The 18,376-nt window shown below is 43.6% G+C and overlaps 1 protein-coding gene across 1 annotated transcript; it reads left to right on the forward strand.

Moving 5' to 3' along the window:
• The first annotated feature begins 2,343 nt into the window (after positions 1-2,343).
• On the forward strand, positions 2,344-17,312 carry LOC100983058 (myeloid cell surface antigen CD33). Its single transcript, XM_008966196.3, has 7 exons — positions 2,344-2,438; positions 2,501-2,881; positions 3,087-3,365; positions 3,593-3,640; positions 12,451-12,547; positions 12,889-12,970; positions 16,814-17,312. Exons 1-7 carry the CDS (start codon positions 2,402-2,404, stop codon positions 16,982-16,984), a joined length of 1,095 nt encoding a protein of 364 aa, XP_008964444.1. The 5' UTR covers positions 2,344-2,401; the 3' UTR covers positions 16,985-17,312.
• Positions 17,313-18,376: the final 1,064 nt, after the last annotated feature.

The following is an 18,376-nucleotide window of genomic DNA, read 5'->3' on the forward strand; positions in this document are numbered from 1 at the left end:
CATACTAGAAATGCTGTATATCTGCAGTGTGGTGAGTATACAGGCTGTACATACTCGTCAAATCTCATGCAAATGTGAACTTCAAGTAGGTGTGCTTTATTTCATGTAAATTATACCTAATTAAATTCATTAAAGAAACACAGTAAGACTCACATATTCATATTTGATCTTCTGGTCCATGAACATAGTATGACTTTATTGTTAAAACTAAATGTGGCTGGGCACAGTGCCTCATGCCCATAGTTAAAGCACTTTGGAGGTCGAGGTGGGAGGATTGCTTGAACCCAGGAGTTCAAGATCAGCCTGGGGGAACATAGCAAGACCCCATCTCTCCTAAACATAAAAACAAAAAATTACTCCGGCCTGGTATTATGAGCCTGTGATCCCAGCTACTAGAGAGGATGACGTGGGAGAGTCACTTGAGTCTGGGATGTCAAGGCTGCAGTGAACTGTGATCAGGCTGGTGCACTCCAGCCTGGGCAACAGAGCAAGACCCTGTCTTAAAAAAAAAAAGCACTAAATGTATTGAATTTTCTATTATGTGCCACATGCTAAATATTTAAATAACTTACAACAGATATTATTTACTGGAGACTTAATTTGTTGTATATCAAACGAGGATGCAGCTACCTCTCTATTAATAAGGATGAATGAAGAGTTATCTAGATACTATTGTGTGTAGAGATTTGACAAAGGTATGGTGGCAAGTACTAATATGTCCCAGGGATCAACGGTTTGCTGGATGCATACTACACAGAGTGATATGGAAAACCATGTAGCTGGACCTAAAGTTTAATTTTCTCTGTACATTCCACTCATGTTGTCTGGAAATATTATGTCTTTGGGCCATATTTAACTGTGAGAAGCAGATTTTTACATGAAAGAAAATGTTGATCCATATGATGAGCCTCTAAAAAACTTGCTTCTGCCCACACTGCACCAAATGGCAGCATGAATGGAAAAGAAGTTTTTTCTGCACTGGTTCATAGAACATGTGTTCTCCCTTTTGTTTCACAGGAAGATGCTGCATGGTTCTTATTTTGGAGATGTCATTGACACTGTGCAAATCAGTGTACTAGGTGCCAGGGGAAAATTCTATAGTCATATTTCTTTTAAAATTTCCAATATGCTACCATGATACATGGCAAATTCCCAACTTTTCACAGCTCTAAAGCCAGACAGCATGTGTGTGTGTGGTGAGGACATGAGGCTATGGATGGGGAGTATCTTAAGGGCAGGAATCAGGTCAGTGGCATCTCTTCTCAAGCCCCACCTATACACAAAGGCTCACTGTAAGAATTAAAGAAAGAGGAAAGAAACACGAATGGTGGCTCACCAGTCAAGACAGGTTTTAGGGAAAACAAACCTGAGAGGAGTTTCTGGCCGAGTTAAGTCAGAGGCACACTCTCTTACAGACTAAGAGTTTTTAAGGATTTAGGGTGGGAGAGTTTATCAGAGACTTGGACTGCTTCTGAGTCTCTTTGTTGTGCTTATCTGGGAGGGAGAGGTGTGTGTCTGTACCCATACATCTTTCTGCAGCTACAGGCATACCCACTGAGTCTGCTTTTAGCTTCCCTATCTTAGTGCACCTGAAGGGAAAGGAATTTGCTTATTAAGGCCCACTGTTTTACTAGGGCCATTGTATGAGGGTGAAGTTTGGCAGTAACTCAAGAGACTCTCCCCCCACCTCCCTCTGTGCCCGAGCTGTCTTATCTGTGTTTCACTGTCTGCTCTTTCTGGTTGCTTGTAGTTAGCAGAGAAGTGATTTCCTTGAAATGCATGAGGCTAGAAAGGGAATTGGAACTTAAAGTGGCAGTGTTTCTCCGAGATGACGGTGCTCCTGCTCTGTCACTCACTATATCTTTAGTGAATGAATGAATAAATGAATGGCTGCCACCTTCACTTTACCTAGGACTCTTCTTTGTTTCTCTGCCCCAGACACTCACACGGACCCTATAGAATCCTATTTCCTGCTGGACTAAACACCCCATGGATCTAGGTGAGGCTGCGACTCCGGCCAGGCCAGCAGTGATCAGCCCTGGTGTAAACAGTTGTGCACAGAAAAGCACCTCAGAGTGGAAGGACTTTAGACATGGGGTTCGCATGTCTCAGATGGCCCCGAAGGTATTGATCCAGGCTCTGGTGCTCCTGGAAGGCAAGACTCAGATTCTGCTCCATCTCCTCCCATCTCTGGGCGGGTCTCTGGCATCTCTGGCCCATGAGGGTCAATCTGTGTGGAGGGGACAAGCTCTGAGCATGTGTGGGTCTGAGGTTCCTCTTCCATGCAGGGCTGAGGTCTCCTGCTCCTCCCCAGCTTCCTGTCCGGCCCTGTAGTCCTTCCCCTCCACTCCCTTCCTCTTCTCTGCTCACACAGGAAGCCCAGGAAGCTGCTTCCTCAGACATGCCGCTGCTGCTACTGCTGCCCCTGCTGTGGGCAGGTGAGTGGCTGTGGGGAGAGGGGTTGTCGGGCTGGGCCGAGCTGACCCTCGTTTCCCCACAGGGGCCCTGGCTATGGATCCAAAAATCCGGCTGCAAGTGCAGGAGTCAGTGACGGTACAGGAGGGTTTGTGCGTCCTCGTGCCCTGCACTTTCTTCCATCCCATACCCTACTACGACAAGAATTCCCCAGTTCATGGTTACTGGTTCCGGGAAGGACCCATTGTATCCGGGGACTCTCCAGTGGCCACAAACAAGCCAGATCAAGAAGTACAGGAGGAGACTCAGGGCAGATTCCGCCTCCTTGGGGATCTCAGTAGGAACAACTGCTCCCTGAGCATCGTAGACGCCAGGAGGAGGGATAATGGTTCATACTTCTTTCGGATGGAGAGAGGAAGTACCAAATACAGTTACAAATCTCCCCAGCTCTCTGTGCATGTGACAGGTGAGGCACAGGCTTCAGAAGTGGCCGCAAGGGAAGTTCTTGGGTACTGCAGGGCAGGGCTGGGATGGGACCCTGCTACTGGGAGGGGTTTAGGGGTAAAGCCTGTCGTGCTTAGCGGGGGAGCTTGACCAGAGGTTGATCTTCTCTCAGGCCCTCACCTGGACCCTCCCTCCTGATTCTGCATCCCCCCCTTTCTCCTCACTAGACTTGACCCACAGGCCCAAAATCCTCATCCCTGGCGCCCTAGACCCCGGCCACTCCAAAAACCTGACCTGCTCTGTGTCCTGGGCCTGTGAGCAGGGAACACCCCCGATCTTCTCCTGGTTGTCAGCTGCCCCCACCTCCCTGGGCCCCAGGACTACTCACTCCTCGGTGCTCATAATCACCCCACGGCCCCAGGACCACGGCACCAACCTGACCTGTCAGGTGAAGTTCGCTGGAGCTGGTGTGACTACGGAGAGAACCATCCAGCTCAATGTCACCTGTAAGTGCTGGGTCAGGATGCTGGGGTCCCTGAGGGTGTAGGGGAGACAGGATGGGCTGGTGCTGGGGACATTTAGTGTCCTGGAGGCCTGGCTGAGTTCAGGAGCCAGAAGGACATGAGCCCTGTCCCTTCTGCATTTCTGTGGTTTCTGGCAGGAGTAAGGGGAAATGCCTACCCTTATCTCATCTCTACCCCCAACTGAAGGAAATCCTCTCTTCCTCTCCTAGATGTTCCACAGAACCCAACAACTGGTATCTTTCCAGGAGATGGCTCAGGTAGGAAGGAGCCTCCCCGCCTGGGGCTGTTACTGACATTGAGTCTGTGTCAGGTTTGGTCAGATCTGGACTTTCAGAGTCAAATGTTCAGAGGCAAGGCCTGCAGTTAGACACGGGTAGACATCAGGCACCTTGGAAAAGGATATCTGGGGATGACTAGCAACTTCCTCCTTGCCCATCCAAATAATGCTCTTTGTCTCCCTCCTGTCTCTGAATGTCTTGGGGTATTTTATTTTTAATTGATATGTAATAATAGTACATATTTATGGATGGCATAGTGATGTTTCCATACTAATAATGTATAGTAATCAGATCAGGGTAATAGCATATCCATCATCTTGAACATTTATTATTTCATTGTTGTTGGGAACATTCAATATCCCCTTTCTAGCTATTTGAAGCTACCTATTATTGTTAACCATAGTCATCCTACAGTGGTATAGAACACCAGAACTTATTCTTCCTTTCCAGGTGTAATCTAGTATCCTTTAACAAATCTCTCTCCTTATCATTGTTCCCCTAACCTCCCTAGCCCTTATTATTCTCTGTTCTACTTTTTATTTCTATGAAATCAACTTCTTGTAGCTTCCACTTATGAGTGAGAACATGTGGTATTCAACTTTCTGTTCCTAGCTTATTTCATTTAACATAATGTCCTCTAGTTCAATCTATGTTACAGCGAATAACAAGATTTCATTATTTTTTATGGCTGAATGATAATCCATTGTGTATATATGCCACATTTCCTTTATTTATTCATCTGTTGTTGGACACTTAGGTTTATTTCATATCTTCCTATTGTGGATAATGCTGCAATAAACATTGAGGTGCAGACGTTTCTTCAATATACTGATTTCCTTTCCTTTCTATAAATGCCCAGTAGTGGGGTTGCTGGATCATATGGTAGTTCTATTTGTAGTTTTTTGAGAAACTTCCATACTCTTCTCCATAGTGGTTATACCAGTTTACATTCTGGTCAAAAGTATATAAGAGTTCCCTCTTCTCTACATCCTCACCATCATTTGTTAATTTTCATCTTTTTTTTTTATCATAGTCCTCCCAACTGGGGTGATGTTACCTCGTTGTGGTTTTGATTTGCATTTCCCTGGTGATTGGTGATGTTGAGCATTTTTCATATACACTCGTTGGCCATCTGTATATCTTTTCTTGAGAAATGTCTACTCAGATAATTTGCCCATTTTTAAATGAGATTGGGTTTCTTTGCCATTGAGATGTATGAGTTCCTCGTATATTCTGGATATGAATCACTTGTCAGATGAATAGCTGACAAATATTTTCTCCTATTCTGTAGGTTGCCTTTTCACTCTGTTGGTTGTTTCCTTTCTGCATAGAAGCTTTTTAGCTTGATATCATCTCATTTATTTACTTTTGCTTTTGTTGCTTGTGCTAGTGAGGTCTTACTCATAAAATATTTTTCCAGACCAATGTCCTAAAGCATTTCCCCTATGTTTTTTTCTAGTATTTTTAAAATTTTGTGTCTTATATTCAGGTCTTTGATCCATTTTGAATTGATTTTTGTATAGGACGAGAGGTGTGAGTCTAATGTCATTCTTCTGCATATGGCACCAGTTTTCCCAGCATCATTTATTAAAGAAACTGCTCTTTCCTCAATGAGTGTTCTTCATGCATTTGTCAAAATTCAGTTGGCTGTAGATAGTGGGTTAATTTCGGTGTTCTCTATTATGTATTATTGGTGTATGTATCTGCTTTTATGCCAATATCATGCTGTTTTGGTTACTACAGCTTTGTAGTTTTGAAATCTTTCAATTTTTGAAATTTTGAAATTTTCTAGTTTTGAAATTTTGAAATCTTGTCGTGTGATACCTCCAGCTTTGTTCTTTTTGCTTGGGATTGCTTTGACCATTCAGGCTATTTTTAGTTCCATATGAATTTTAAGATTGTTTCTTCTAATTCTGTGAAGAATTACATTGATATTTTGATAGAGCCAGGTTTGAATCTGTAGATTTCTTTGGGTAGTATAATCATTTTAGCAATATTAATTCATCTGATGAGTAAGGAATGTCTTTCCATTTGTTTGTATCCTCTTCAGTTTATTTCCTCAGTGTTTTGTAGTTTTTCTTATTGAGGCTTGTCACCTCCTTGGTTAAATTTATTCCTAGGTATACTTCATTCTTTTATAGCTATTGTAAATGTGATTGCCTTCCTGATTTATTTTCAGCTAATTCATTGTGTATAGAAATGCTACTGATTTTTGTATATTGATTTTGCATCCTGCAAATTTACTAAATTCATTTATCAGTTCTGAGAGTTTTTTTGTTAGAGTCTTTAGGTTTTTGTTTTGTTTTGTTTTGTTTTTGAGATGGAATTTCACCATGTTGGCCAAGCTGGTCTTGATCTCCTGGCCTCAAGCAATCTGCCCACTTTGGCCTCCTAAAGTGCTGGAATTACAGGCATGAGCCACCATGCCTGGCCAAGTCTTTAGGTTTTTGTATGTTATTTGCAGAGACAATTTGACTTCCGCCTTTCCAATTTGGATGGTTTTTATTTCTTTCTCTTGCCTAATTGCTCTGGCTAGGACTTTCAGTACTATGTAAAATAAGAGTCGTAACAGTGGACATCCAGTTCCTAGAGGAAAAGATTTCAGCTTTTCTCCATTCAGTATGATGTTAGCCATGGGTTTGTCATATATGGCCTTTTTTGTGTTGAGGTACTTTCCTTCTATACCTAATTTATTGAGAGTTTCTATCATGAAACAATATTGAATTTTAACACATGCTTTTTATTCTGCAACTATTTAGGTGATCATATGGTTTATGTCCTTCATTCTGTTGCCATATATATAACATTTATTGATTTGCATATGTTGAATCATTCTTGCCTTTCTGGGATTAATCCCACTTTATCATGGTATGTTATCTTTTTGATGTATTGTTGGATTTGATTTGCTACTATTTTGTTGAATATTTTTCCATCTATGTTCATCAGGGATATTGGTCTCTAGTTTTCTTTTTTTATTGTCTCCTTTCTGATTTTGGTGTCATGGTTATGCTGGCCTTGTAGAATGAGTTAGGAAGAGTTGCCTCCACTTCAATTTTTTGGAATAGTTTGAGAAGAGTTGGCATAATTTTTTTTTCTTTAAAGGTTCAGTAAAGTTCAGCACTGAAGCCATCCAGCCCTGGAATTTTCTTTGTTGGGGGGCCTTTTATTATTCATTCAATCTCATTACTTGTTGTTTGTCTGTTGAGGTTTTCTATATCTTCTTGATTCAATCTTGGTAGATTATATGTGTCCGGGAACTTATCCATTTCTTCTAGACTTTCAAATTTGTTGGCATATTGTTCATAGTAGTGTCTAAGATCCTGTGTATTTCTGTGGTAACCATTGTGACATCTTCTTTTTTATTTATGATTTTATTAATTTTTATGTCTTCTGTCTCTTAGTTTAGCTAATGATTGTCAATTTTATTTATTTTTTCAAAAAGCCAACTTGTTCATTGATTTTTTTAAAATTTCATTTATTTCTGCTCTGATCTTTATGATTTCTTTCATTCTGCTGATTTTGGATTTGGTTTGTTCTTGCTTTCTAGTTTCTTGAAATGCACAGTTAAATGGTTTACTTGAAATTTGTCTAATTGTTTGATGTAGGCATTTATTTCTCTCAAGTTGTCTCTTAAAACTGTTTTTGCTGTGTCCCATAGGTTTTGGTATATTTTATTTCTATTTTTATTTATTTTGAGGAATTTTTAAATATCATTCTTAATTTCTTCCTTCACTATTGGTCATTTAGAATCATTTGGTTTCATTTCTGTGTATTTGTATAGTTTGCAATGTTTCCCTTGGTATTGATTTTTAGTTTTATTCAATTGTAGTCAAATAAGATACTTGATACAATTTTGATTTTTTAAAATTTTTGGCACTTGTTTTGTGTTCTAACATATGGTCAATCCTTGGGAATGTTGCACGTGCTGATGAAACCAATGTGTATTCTGCAGCTGTCGGTTGAAATGTTCTGTAAATATCTTAGGTTCATTTGGTATATGGTGCAGTTTAAATCCAGTGTTTATTTGTTAATCTTGTCTAGATGATTTGTTCAATGCTGAGAGTGGGGCGTTGAAGTCCTCAACTATTATTGTATTGGAGTCTATCTCTCCCTTTATATCTAGTAATATTTTCTTTACATATCTGGGTGCTCTGGTGTTGTGTGCATATATATTTACAGTTGTTATATTATAGTGCTGAACTGACCCCTTTATAATAATATAATGTCCTTCTTTGTCTCTTTACAGCTTTTGACTTGTAGTCCATTTTGTCTGAGATAAGTATAGCTATTCCTGCTTCCTTTCATTTCCACTTGGGTAGAATATCTTTTTCCATCTCTTCCTTTTCAGTCTATGTGTGCCTTATAGGTGAGATAAGTTTCTTGTAAGCAGTATATAGCTGTGTTGGTAGAAGGGCTGAGGCAGGGCTTGCTTGTCTGATATAATGTAAAGGAGTCTTGGAACATGTCCTGGGTCCAGGGTCTCAAACCCCTCGTGGCCTATGGAACACCAAGCTCTGTGCCTAAGGGTGGAAGGCTGCCCTGCCACACTGCAATCTAAGCCCATAAAACCCCTCGTGGCTTGGAAAGAATCCAGGGCTCTGGGCATACAACCCCTTCTAGCCTCTGGAATGTGTCCAGACTTGCTGGCCCCTTGCTCCTTGCTCTCCCAGGATCATAAATTGATTGTATCTTGAGTGAAAATAACTTGTTCTCCATTATTTCAAGTAGCAGAGCATATGCTAAACCGTCACAGCTATGCTTGATGCACCGCTACCTTTCTACCCCAATGTCCTCACGTTCTCACTTGTCTATCCCCACTTCCGCACGTCCTCACCACCTGCTTCTTTGTTTGATTACCAATAAATAGTTTGGGCTCCCAGAGCTCGGGGCCTTCACAGCCTCCATACTAGCGTCGGCCCCCTGGACTCACTTTATGTACTATTAACTTGTCTTGTCTCATTCCTTTGACTCCGCTGGACTTCGTGGCCCCCACGGCCTGGTGTTGGTTCTGATCACCCCAACAAGCTGAGTCTAGATTTTCTTTTCATTCATTCAGGCAGTCCATATGTTTTAAATGGGACAATTTAATCCATTTACATACACATTATTATTAATAGGTTATTTTCATTTCATTGATTGTTTTCTGATTGTTTTATATATTCCTGGTTCCTTACTTCCCCCCCTATTGTTTCTTTTTGTGGTTGGCTGATTTTTTTTTTTTTTTTTTTTGTAGTGATAAGATTTGATTCCTTTCTCTTTCTTCTTTGCGTATGGGCTGTCGGTGAGTTTTAATTTCACGTGTTTTTGCCTTTTCACTTCCAGATGTAAGACTCCCTTGAGCATTTCTTTTCTTTTTCTTCTCTTATTTATTTTTATTTATTTTTTTTTTTTGAGAAAGCGTCTCACTCTGTTGCCCAGGCAGGAGTGCAGTGGCATGATCACGGCTCACTATAGTCTCGACCTTCTGGGCTTAAGCAATCTTCCTGCCTTAACCTCCCAAGTAGCTGGGACTACAGGCATGTGCCACCATGCCCAGCTAATTTTTGTGTTTCTTGTAGAGGTAGGGTGTTGCCATTTGCCTAAGCTGGTCTCAAATTACGGAGCTCAAGTGATCCACCTGCCTGCCTTCACCTCCCGATGTGCTGGGATTATAGGCATGAGCCACACTGTGCCTGGCCCCTTGAGCATTTCTTGTAAGGCCAGTCTAAGAGTGATTAGAATTCCCTTAGTTTTTGCTTATCTATGAAATATTTTATTTCTCCTTCTTTTCTGAAAGATAGCTTTTCTGGGTATAGTATTTTTGATTGGTAAGTTTTTTATCTTTCAGTACTTTGAGTATGTCATCCCATTCTATCCTGGCCTATAATGTTACTGCTGAGAAACTCACTGTTAGTTTAATAAGGATAATCCTATATGTGACTAGATACTTTTACCTTGCTGTTTTTACAATTCTTTACTTGACTTTTGACAATTTGGCATAATGAGCTTTGGAGAGGACTTGCTTGGGTTGAATATTTTGAGAGTACTTTGAGCTTCCTGGACCTGGATGTCCTTCTAGTTCCCAAGGCTTGGGAAGTTTTCACCTATTATTGGATTAAATATGTTTTCTACACCTTTTCCATTCTCTTCTCCTCCTGGAAATCCCATAATGTGAATATTTGCTTGATTGTGTCCCATGAGTCCTGTAGGCTTCCTTCGTTCTATTTTATTCTCTTATTTTTACCTGCCTGTGTTATTTCAGAAGATCTGTCTTCAAGTTCAGAAATTATTTTTTCTTCTTGACCTAGCCTGTTGTTGAAGCTCTCGATTGCGGTTTTTTATTTCATTTATTGAGTTCTCAGCTGTAGGAGTTCTGCTTTGTTCTTTTATATAGTATCTATCTCTCTGTTAAATTTCTCTTTCAAGCCATGAATTAAAACAATGGGACACAGGTGCCCAACTACTTGGCTGACCTGGGGGCATATCTGCTGGAGGTGTCAACATGGCTGTTTTGCAGGGCTGAGATGAAGCTGAATGACTCTTGGCTGGCCTAGGTGTGTTTTTGCCAGGAGTAGCACTCAGAGCTTTATCTAGGGTTTGGGATGTGAGTGTAAGACTGCTCAGCTGGCCTAGGGGGTGTACCAGCCAGTGGTAGCCCATGGGGCTGTTTCTCAGGCCTGGAATGCAAGCACACAGCTGCTCAATCTGCCTGGGGTCATGTCTAAAAGGGTTGGCTCGCAAGGCTGTTTCTCAGGCCCTAATTGTGGGAGAGTGGCCTTTGGGCAGGCCAGAGTCATGTCCACAGAAGGCGGCTGGGCACCATAAGGCTGTTTCTCAGAGCCTGTGTGTGAGCACATAACCACTACCCCAGCCTGGGGATGTATCAACTCTTTGTTGGCTCAGAGGTCTCTCCCATTCAGGTGAGCATGCACAGTAGTTTGGCCAACTCAATTGTGTGTTCGCCCTGAGTGGGACTATAAGACCTTTCCTCCAGCTGGAAGTACGGGCAGCAGGGGTTGGTTTCTCTGCTGTTCAGGGCCAGAGTCCCAGCCAATGCTGGGCCCAGGCTCCATGCAGCTCTAATTGTGGTATTCAGCCACTACTGCAGGTTTAGTGGAATGAAGATGGAGTTACAATGATAAAGAGGTGCATGCCACTGGCCCCCAGAGGAGGGTGCACTCCAGAGACGGCTGTGGTCTCAAGATGGTTCTGTGTTGTAGCAGCTTGCCCACAGGGGCTGGTTAGGGAGTTGGGAGTGCACACCAAATGCTCCTAATCCGGAACCATGCAGCTGTGTGAATTCCTGGCAGCTCTTCCAATTGTGCTCAGAGCTTGTGAGGACTGTAAGATTAACCTGTAGTAAGGAATGTAGGTATCTGCAGTGGCACTGGGGGTTGGTTGGATTCTTCTGCTTATCATTTCCCTACAAGGGGAAATCCTTCCTGTCTCTGGGACAAACCAATCTGGGCTGGGGAGATGGAGCTGCAAAGCCTGGGTGCCTCCATGCTGCCCTCCTGGGTTTCCAATTACCACAGGTAACTCTCCACTCCCTTGCTGCACTACACTACTCTCCCTTTGACACTCCACTCAAATCTTTGCTGTGGTTTATTCATTGCCTTGGTCCTTTCTTGTCTGGTGACATGGGGGAGGATGAGCTCCAGGCACCTCCAGTGAGCCATTTTGCTCCAATGGGGGCATTTTTTTAATAGGTTTTATTTTTCAGAGTAGTTTTCGTTTCACAGCAAAATTGAGTGGAAACTTCTAGTCGCTGATCATCTTGGGAGCATTTATAAATGAATCTTATTTTTCATGAAGAAATTGAGCAGAAGGTACTAAGACTTCCTGTATGCCCTCTGCCCTTACACATAGTTTCCCCCGCCATCAGCATCCCCCATCAGAGTGGTACATTTGTTACAATCAGTAAACCTACACTGACATATCATTGTCACCTGAAGCCCATAGTTTACATTAAAGTTCACTCTTGGTGTTGTACATTTTACAGGCTTTTTAAAAATGTATAATGACATGAATCCACCATGAGAGTATCATATAGAATAGTCACACTTCCTTAAAAATCTCTTTAGGGCATTTTTTTCTACTGTCCATACCTCAACCCTTAGCCCTGACCTCTGTACAAAGACCAGTGCTCTCTCCACTGCCCTATTCCAATTAATAATGGCATCTGGTACCTCAGTGGACAGTGAGCCCAGTGAGAGCAGGAATAGTTCCCTCAGTAGTGGTTATCAAACTGTTAACAATGATGCTCAGAGACACGCCCCTGACTCTGAATGTTGGGACCTAGAAGGCACAGCCAGGCAGGTCCAGGAGAACTGTCTGGGTCTAAGAAGGTCTGAGAACCACCTCCCTGCCCCACCCTGCTTCCAGGCCCTTTTGAAGGCCAAAAGGACCACCTTTGACCCTAAGTGATGGGGCCAGTGGGAAGAAAGAAGAGACAAGGCCTATCAGCATTCCAGTGCTTTCTCTCTCATCCAAGAGGCTCAGAGCTTCACAGTCCTTCAGGGGCTATGTCTGAGGTTCATTTCAGAAAGATCCAGGGTGGAGAGGAACCTGAGTCCTAGGAGAGATGGTATTTTGTGCACCAGAGAGAGAGGGTGGGACAAGAGGTGTCAGGTGCACTGTGTACTTCATCTCATGGTCGTGGTCAATATTGATGTCTATGATGGGTGGGAAGATCTAGGAGCTAAACCCCATTTTGGAGGTGAAGTCACCCCTCTCTACATGCTGGAGAGGAGGATACACATACCTGTTTATCTAGATTAGAGTTCACCCCAAGTCTTTTTTGTCTGCAGGGAAACAAGAGACCAGAGCAGGAGTGGTTCATGGGGCCGTTGGAGGAGCTGGTATTACAGCCCTGCTCGCTCTTTGTCTCTGCCTCATCTTCTTCATGTGAGCATTTTCTCTGGGTCAGGCATGGGCCAGAGGTGAAGAGGATGGACCTGGTGTAGAAGGGTCCTGGAGGGGCTCTGAGGGCTGGAGAAAGGGCAGGGGGTGTGATGATGTACAGAATCCAGCCTGTAGCCACTGGGCTAGGCATGGGTCTATTCTAGGGCCCTGATCTCAGATGTCCAAGGAGTGGGAGGTAGAGGGAGACCTTGTTACTAAGTCTTGTTTGAGGGCTCCTGGATTAATCCCACCCTTTACCTGCCAAAGTCCCTCATTCCAGGCTCATAACAATGGCCCCACAGCCTGAGAAAACCAGGCTCAAAGACCCTGGTGTCTCCCATCAGAGTGAAGACCCACAGGAGGAAAGCAGCCAGGACAGCAGTGGGCAGGAATGACACCCACCCTACCACAGGGCCAGCCTCCCCGGTGAGTGATGGGGCATCCTGGCATCCAGTCTGTCCTGCAGACACCTCCTCCCAATGTGGCCCACAGTCATGCCCCATTCAGCATTTCCAGAACTGAGCTTATTGTCTTTCCTCCTGTTTAACAGTGTAGGTTTTAATATTTTTCAGGTACGTTGAGGCCAACAGATCAGGAGATGATGGCCATTGAAAAGATAGTTTCTTGGCCGGGCACAGTGTTTCACACCTGTAATCCCAGCACCTTTGGAGGCCAAGGCGGGCGGATCACGAGGTCAGGAGATCGAGACTATCCTGGCTAGCATGGTGAAACCCCGTCTCTACTAAAAATACAAAAAATTAGCCAGATGTGGTGGCTGGCGCCTGTAGTCCCAGCTACTTGGGAGGCTGAGGCAGGAGAATGGTGTGAACCCGGGAGGCAGAGCTTGTAGTGAGACGACATAGCACCACTGCACTCCAGCCTGGGCGACAGAGCGAGACTCTGTCCCAAAAAGAAAAAAAAAATAGTTTCTTATTCACCGTTCCCGAGAGGGCACACCACACCATGCAAGGCCAAATGGAGAAGCACCAGGGTCAGTCAGGAAGCAGAGGGAGCAAGGAGAAAATGGGAGAAGAGCCTTCACTGTGGCTTTCATGGAAAAGAATGGGCAAGACAGGGTAAGCAAGCTAGGCAGGTTTAGGATTGGCTACTTAGAACAATTTCAGCAGACTCTGGGGTATAGGAGTTGTCTCTAGTTGTCTGGTACATGGCCCTGGGTTTATTAAGGAGGATTGTGGTCTGGAGTGTAAGAGCTCAATAAAGGATCCAGCTGGTAGTGTGGGCTTTAGATTGACTGGTTTGCACATGAAAGGTGCACTTGTATGCAAGTCCTTTATTAGCTCTAGAAATCTACTATCCTTGGGAAAGGCAGTCTCTCAAGGGTCAGCAATGCCCCAGATGTCAAAACATCAGAAACACTTGGTTGACACACCCCTAAACATACTTCTCCTGATGGGTTCTCCATCTCACTAATGGCACTCTTGTCCCCATTACCCAACCACAGACATGGCCCCCTCCTGTCCCAGTCCTCCATCTCTTCCTGTGCCAGTATGCTACGATGCATGTCTGAGCTTCCTCTGAACATGGCTTAACACAACCACTCCTTCCAAGCCGAGAGCCCCTCTTACTCCTTATTCTGCTGCAGCCTCACCTCCCATTTCTCCTCTCCAGAACATTAGCATCACCTCCCTAAAAGGTCATTGTCCCATCATTCCCAAGTTTGAAATGCACTGCTTCTCTATACTCCTGAAAGATTGGCATTCCAACAACTTGGTCTGGCATTTGGAGCAGGAAAACCAGAGTCCCCTTCAGTGCTATGCTCCCCCAACATTAGCCACTCAATCACCTCAAGCAGGGCAAGCTTTTTCATCTCAGAATCATTGCTGGGCTGTCCCCTCCTCCTCATATGCCTAATAGCTACCTGCCCAACTCCAGTGCATCCTTCAAGCTCTGATTTTTTTTTAATTTATTTAACTCTGACTAAAGTGAACACCACAGTAAAGTTTTTGAACACAGGGTCAACCAGCACCCATTCATTCTGAAATATCTATATAATCCCATTTTCCAATTGTTCTAGGTCCTTGTGCCATTCTGTATTTTTATAAACACACAGTTTACAAATATAAAATATTCCTCCTATCGGGGGCTTAACATTTATTGGGGAAAGGGATGAAAATAATGAACAAATAAGTAGTGCAAATATACATGAAATAGGCATGAAATAAGTGCTATGGCAGGAAATGAAATGGGAGAACGGATTGGACAGTCCTGGGGGCCACAGAATGGCCTTTGGGCAAACACCTGCAGAAAGAAAGTGAGTACAGTATGAGCAGTAGAGAATCATCAAGGAAGCAGCAAGTACCATGGCTCTGAGGCTGGAACACATCTGATGTTTTAGAGAAACAAAGTAGGACAGTGTGGATAAGGCAGAGTTACGTGTTGGGGGTGGAGTGTGGACTGAACAATGGTAGGTAGGAAATGAAGTTGAAGAGACATAGGAGCTGCAAATATTGCAGGATCCTAAGTCCATCATAGTTATTGATGCGTTTAGAGCAGAAGAGTGACATGAACTGACACTCATTTTAGTGGGAGTCACTCTGGCTGCTCTGTGAGAAACTCTAGTATGTAGTATAGAAGAGAAGATACCAGAATAGAAGATACACAGATAATCAAGCCAAGAGATGACTGACTCAGACTTAGTCCCAAGTAAGAATAATGAATCTGATGTGGAGAAATTGGGTTCTGGATACATCTTGAAGGTGGAGTCAACAGTATTTGCAAGTGGAGTGATGGAGTGCATGCAAGGCATGAGCAAAGATAGCTCATGGGCTCTGCTCGATAAGTGTCTCAGATGTCATAGGTGGGTCCACAGATATCATAGATGTCATGGATGTCCAAGAAGACCCCATAGATGTCATAGATGTCTATAGATGCCAATGATGATGTTCATGTGGTTAACTCAGAATTCATACTTAAAAAATCAAATTGCCAATGATTAAAATTGCCATCCTTGAAGGAGAAGTCTATTTTCAAGTGTATATCAAACATTATTTTGGTTACCGTAAGTTTGAGGTGCCTCTGAGACATCCATGTGGAGATGACAAGTAGCAGGCAAGTGTCTGGAGCTCAGAAGACGGATCCACGTGGGAGACACAGAGGTTGGGAGCTTCCCTATCAACATCCAATAATCGATGAATCTACAAAGAAGAGAAGGGGTCCACAGACACAGCCCTGGAACCCTCCAGCATTTAATGTTAGGGAGATGAGGTGTAAATGGTGAGAAAGCTGAGAATGAATAGGAGCCAATGACCAGGAAATTGCAGGCTGTAGTGTTGGTGGCCAAGGGAAGATGGGGCTTCATGGAGGAGAGGTTGGTCATTTGTTTCAAATGCTGGTAAGTCTGGTAAGATGGAATCTGAGAAATGGCTATTTGAATGTAGCTAAGTGGTATGACAGCAAAGCAGATCTGATTTTTCTGCTGGAGGAAGATCTCTTGACTAGAGAGAGTTCAAGAGAGAATGGGAGGAGAAGAGGCAGAAACTGTGAGTTGAAGGACTCTTTTGAGAAACACTGCCTCAAATCTAGAACCAAGAAATGGGCCTGCACCAGCAAATGGTTGTACCCTGTAGACTTGCCATTTCTCCAGCATCTGCTCCTGTGTCTCTTATGATACCATGTTCCCTGTTTGTGTAGGGCTTTGCACCACTTGAACTAACTGCATTCCCATAGCTTCCCCTACCACACCATGAGCTCCACAAGGAAAAGGCTGGGTTTTATTAGACCTCCATCATTCTACTCTCTCCTGTTCATCTGCACACTGTCACAATTTGCAATTACCAGTCTGTTTCTGTCTTCATCCCCTGCAGTACTGGAAATCACAGGGCCCCTGCTCTGCTCTGATCCCTCCTGAGGATCCAGTGCCCAGCACATAGGAGGTCCCAGAGACCTGGGACCGAGTTCAGGGTCAACAGATGTGTGACTTTGGAAATTACCTAAGCTCTCTGAGACCTAGTTTCCTGGTCTGTAAAATGGATTAAAATAATAGATGCCAAAGACGATGTCAGTGTAGCTGCCCAGAATTTTTCCACATTAGTCTCTGTGAGTATTCAAGAGAATTGGGAATCAATCAATACGTGCTACATGTGTTAGATAATGAATAAGTAGAGCCTTAATTAATTAACATTTGATGAAAGAATGAAAGAGTGAATAAATGTTCTGTCAGAGTCAAATTTACTTCATTGACCCTCTTTGCCTTCTCCTGGTCCCCCTCCTCACTGCCCTGCTCTAACCCCCTTCTTTCCTCTCCATAAGAAACACCAGAAGAAGTCCAAGTTACATGGCCCCACTGAAACCTCAAGCTATTCAGGTGCCGCCCCTACTGTGGAGATGGATGAGGAGCTGCATTATGCTTCCCTCAACTTTCATGGGATGAATCCTTCCAAGGACACCTCCACCGAATACTCAGAGGTCAGGACCCAGTGAGAAACCCACAAGAGCATCAGGCTCAGCTAGAAGATCCACATCCTCTACAGGTCGGGGACCAAAGGCTGATTCTTGGAGATTTAACACCCCACAGGCAATGGGTTTATAGACATTATGTGAGTTTCCTGCTATATTAACATCATCTTAGACTTTGCAAGCAGAGAGTCGTGGAATCAAATCTGTGCTCTTTCATTTGCTAAGTGTATGATGTCACACAAGCTCCTTAACCTTCCATGTCTCCATTTTCTTCTCTGTGAAGCAGGTATAAGAAGTCCTATCTCATAGGGATGCTGTGAGCATTAAATAAAAGTACACATGGAAAACGCCAGTCCTGGTGCAGTGAGAGTTCGGTGCATACTGGTTCCTTCCCCCTTGAACAGAAGTCATTAGTGATATTTGATCTCTGGAACTATATCAGCAACATGTCCATCTCACTTGCTGCTCAAAACCCCACCATATATGTCTTCCCTGACTTACCCTCCAACATCATCTCTCTCCACTCCTGAATCTTCTCTTTTCATCCCACCTGTCCCCTACTTGGATTTCTGCTTTCTTTATGTCCTGCTACAGGGAAAATCACATATTAGCATTTGGGGAATTTTCTAAAACTCAGAGCTGACCATAGTGAAAATAGTTCCCTAGATCCCCAACCCACAGGAATAATTTGAAGCTTCTCAATGTGACATTCTAAGTCAGAGATGGTCAACCAGTATTAGCAAAGGGCCAGAGAGTAAACATGTTCAGTTTTGCAAGCAATGTGGTCTCTATTGCAACTATTTAATTCTGCCATTGTAGCAACAAAGCAGCCACAGACAATCTGAAAATGAATTATATGGCCATGTTCCGACAAAATGCTATTTATCGGAACAGGCAGCCCACGGGCTGTGGTGTGCTGACCTCTATTCTATGTTGCTCTGAATCTCGCTCAGTCTACTCTTCCATTGCCACATCCTACACTCTATGGACCCCATTCTAATGCATTCCTCCCTGTCTGTTTGAATCCACATCCCTCTTCCAAGAAGGGCTGTCACCATGTCATCATCGGGCACCATCTTTTTATCCTTCCAAATGACCTCAAAGGTAGATGTCTAAATTGAGATGGCAGAAAGAAGCTCACAATCATCCTCCCAAAAAGCCTAATTAAAATGATAAAAATCAGTTTAAGAAAACCAGCCCCAAATTCATCAGCAGCACCCCAACCATTACAGGGGGTGAAAGCATTATGCCATAAGCTCACAATACCCTTTAGATAAACAAATGGAAGATTCTGGTGTTGCGGTGGCTCACGCCTGCAATTCCAACACTTTGGGAGGCCAAGCCCGAACCCTGCTAGGCTGTGCCCGCCTCCGCCTCCCCTGCCCATGGGAGTGGTGGGTGCCCCTCCAGGGTCCA

This window comes from Pan paniscus, chromosome 20 (assembly GCF_029289425.2).
Source record: "Pan paniscus chromosome 20, NHGRI_mPanPan1-v2.0_pri, whole genome shotgun sequence".
Classification (NCBI taxonomy): domain Eukaryota; kingdom Metazoa; phylum Chordata; class Mammalia; order Primates; family Hominidae; genus Pan; species Pan paniscus.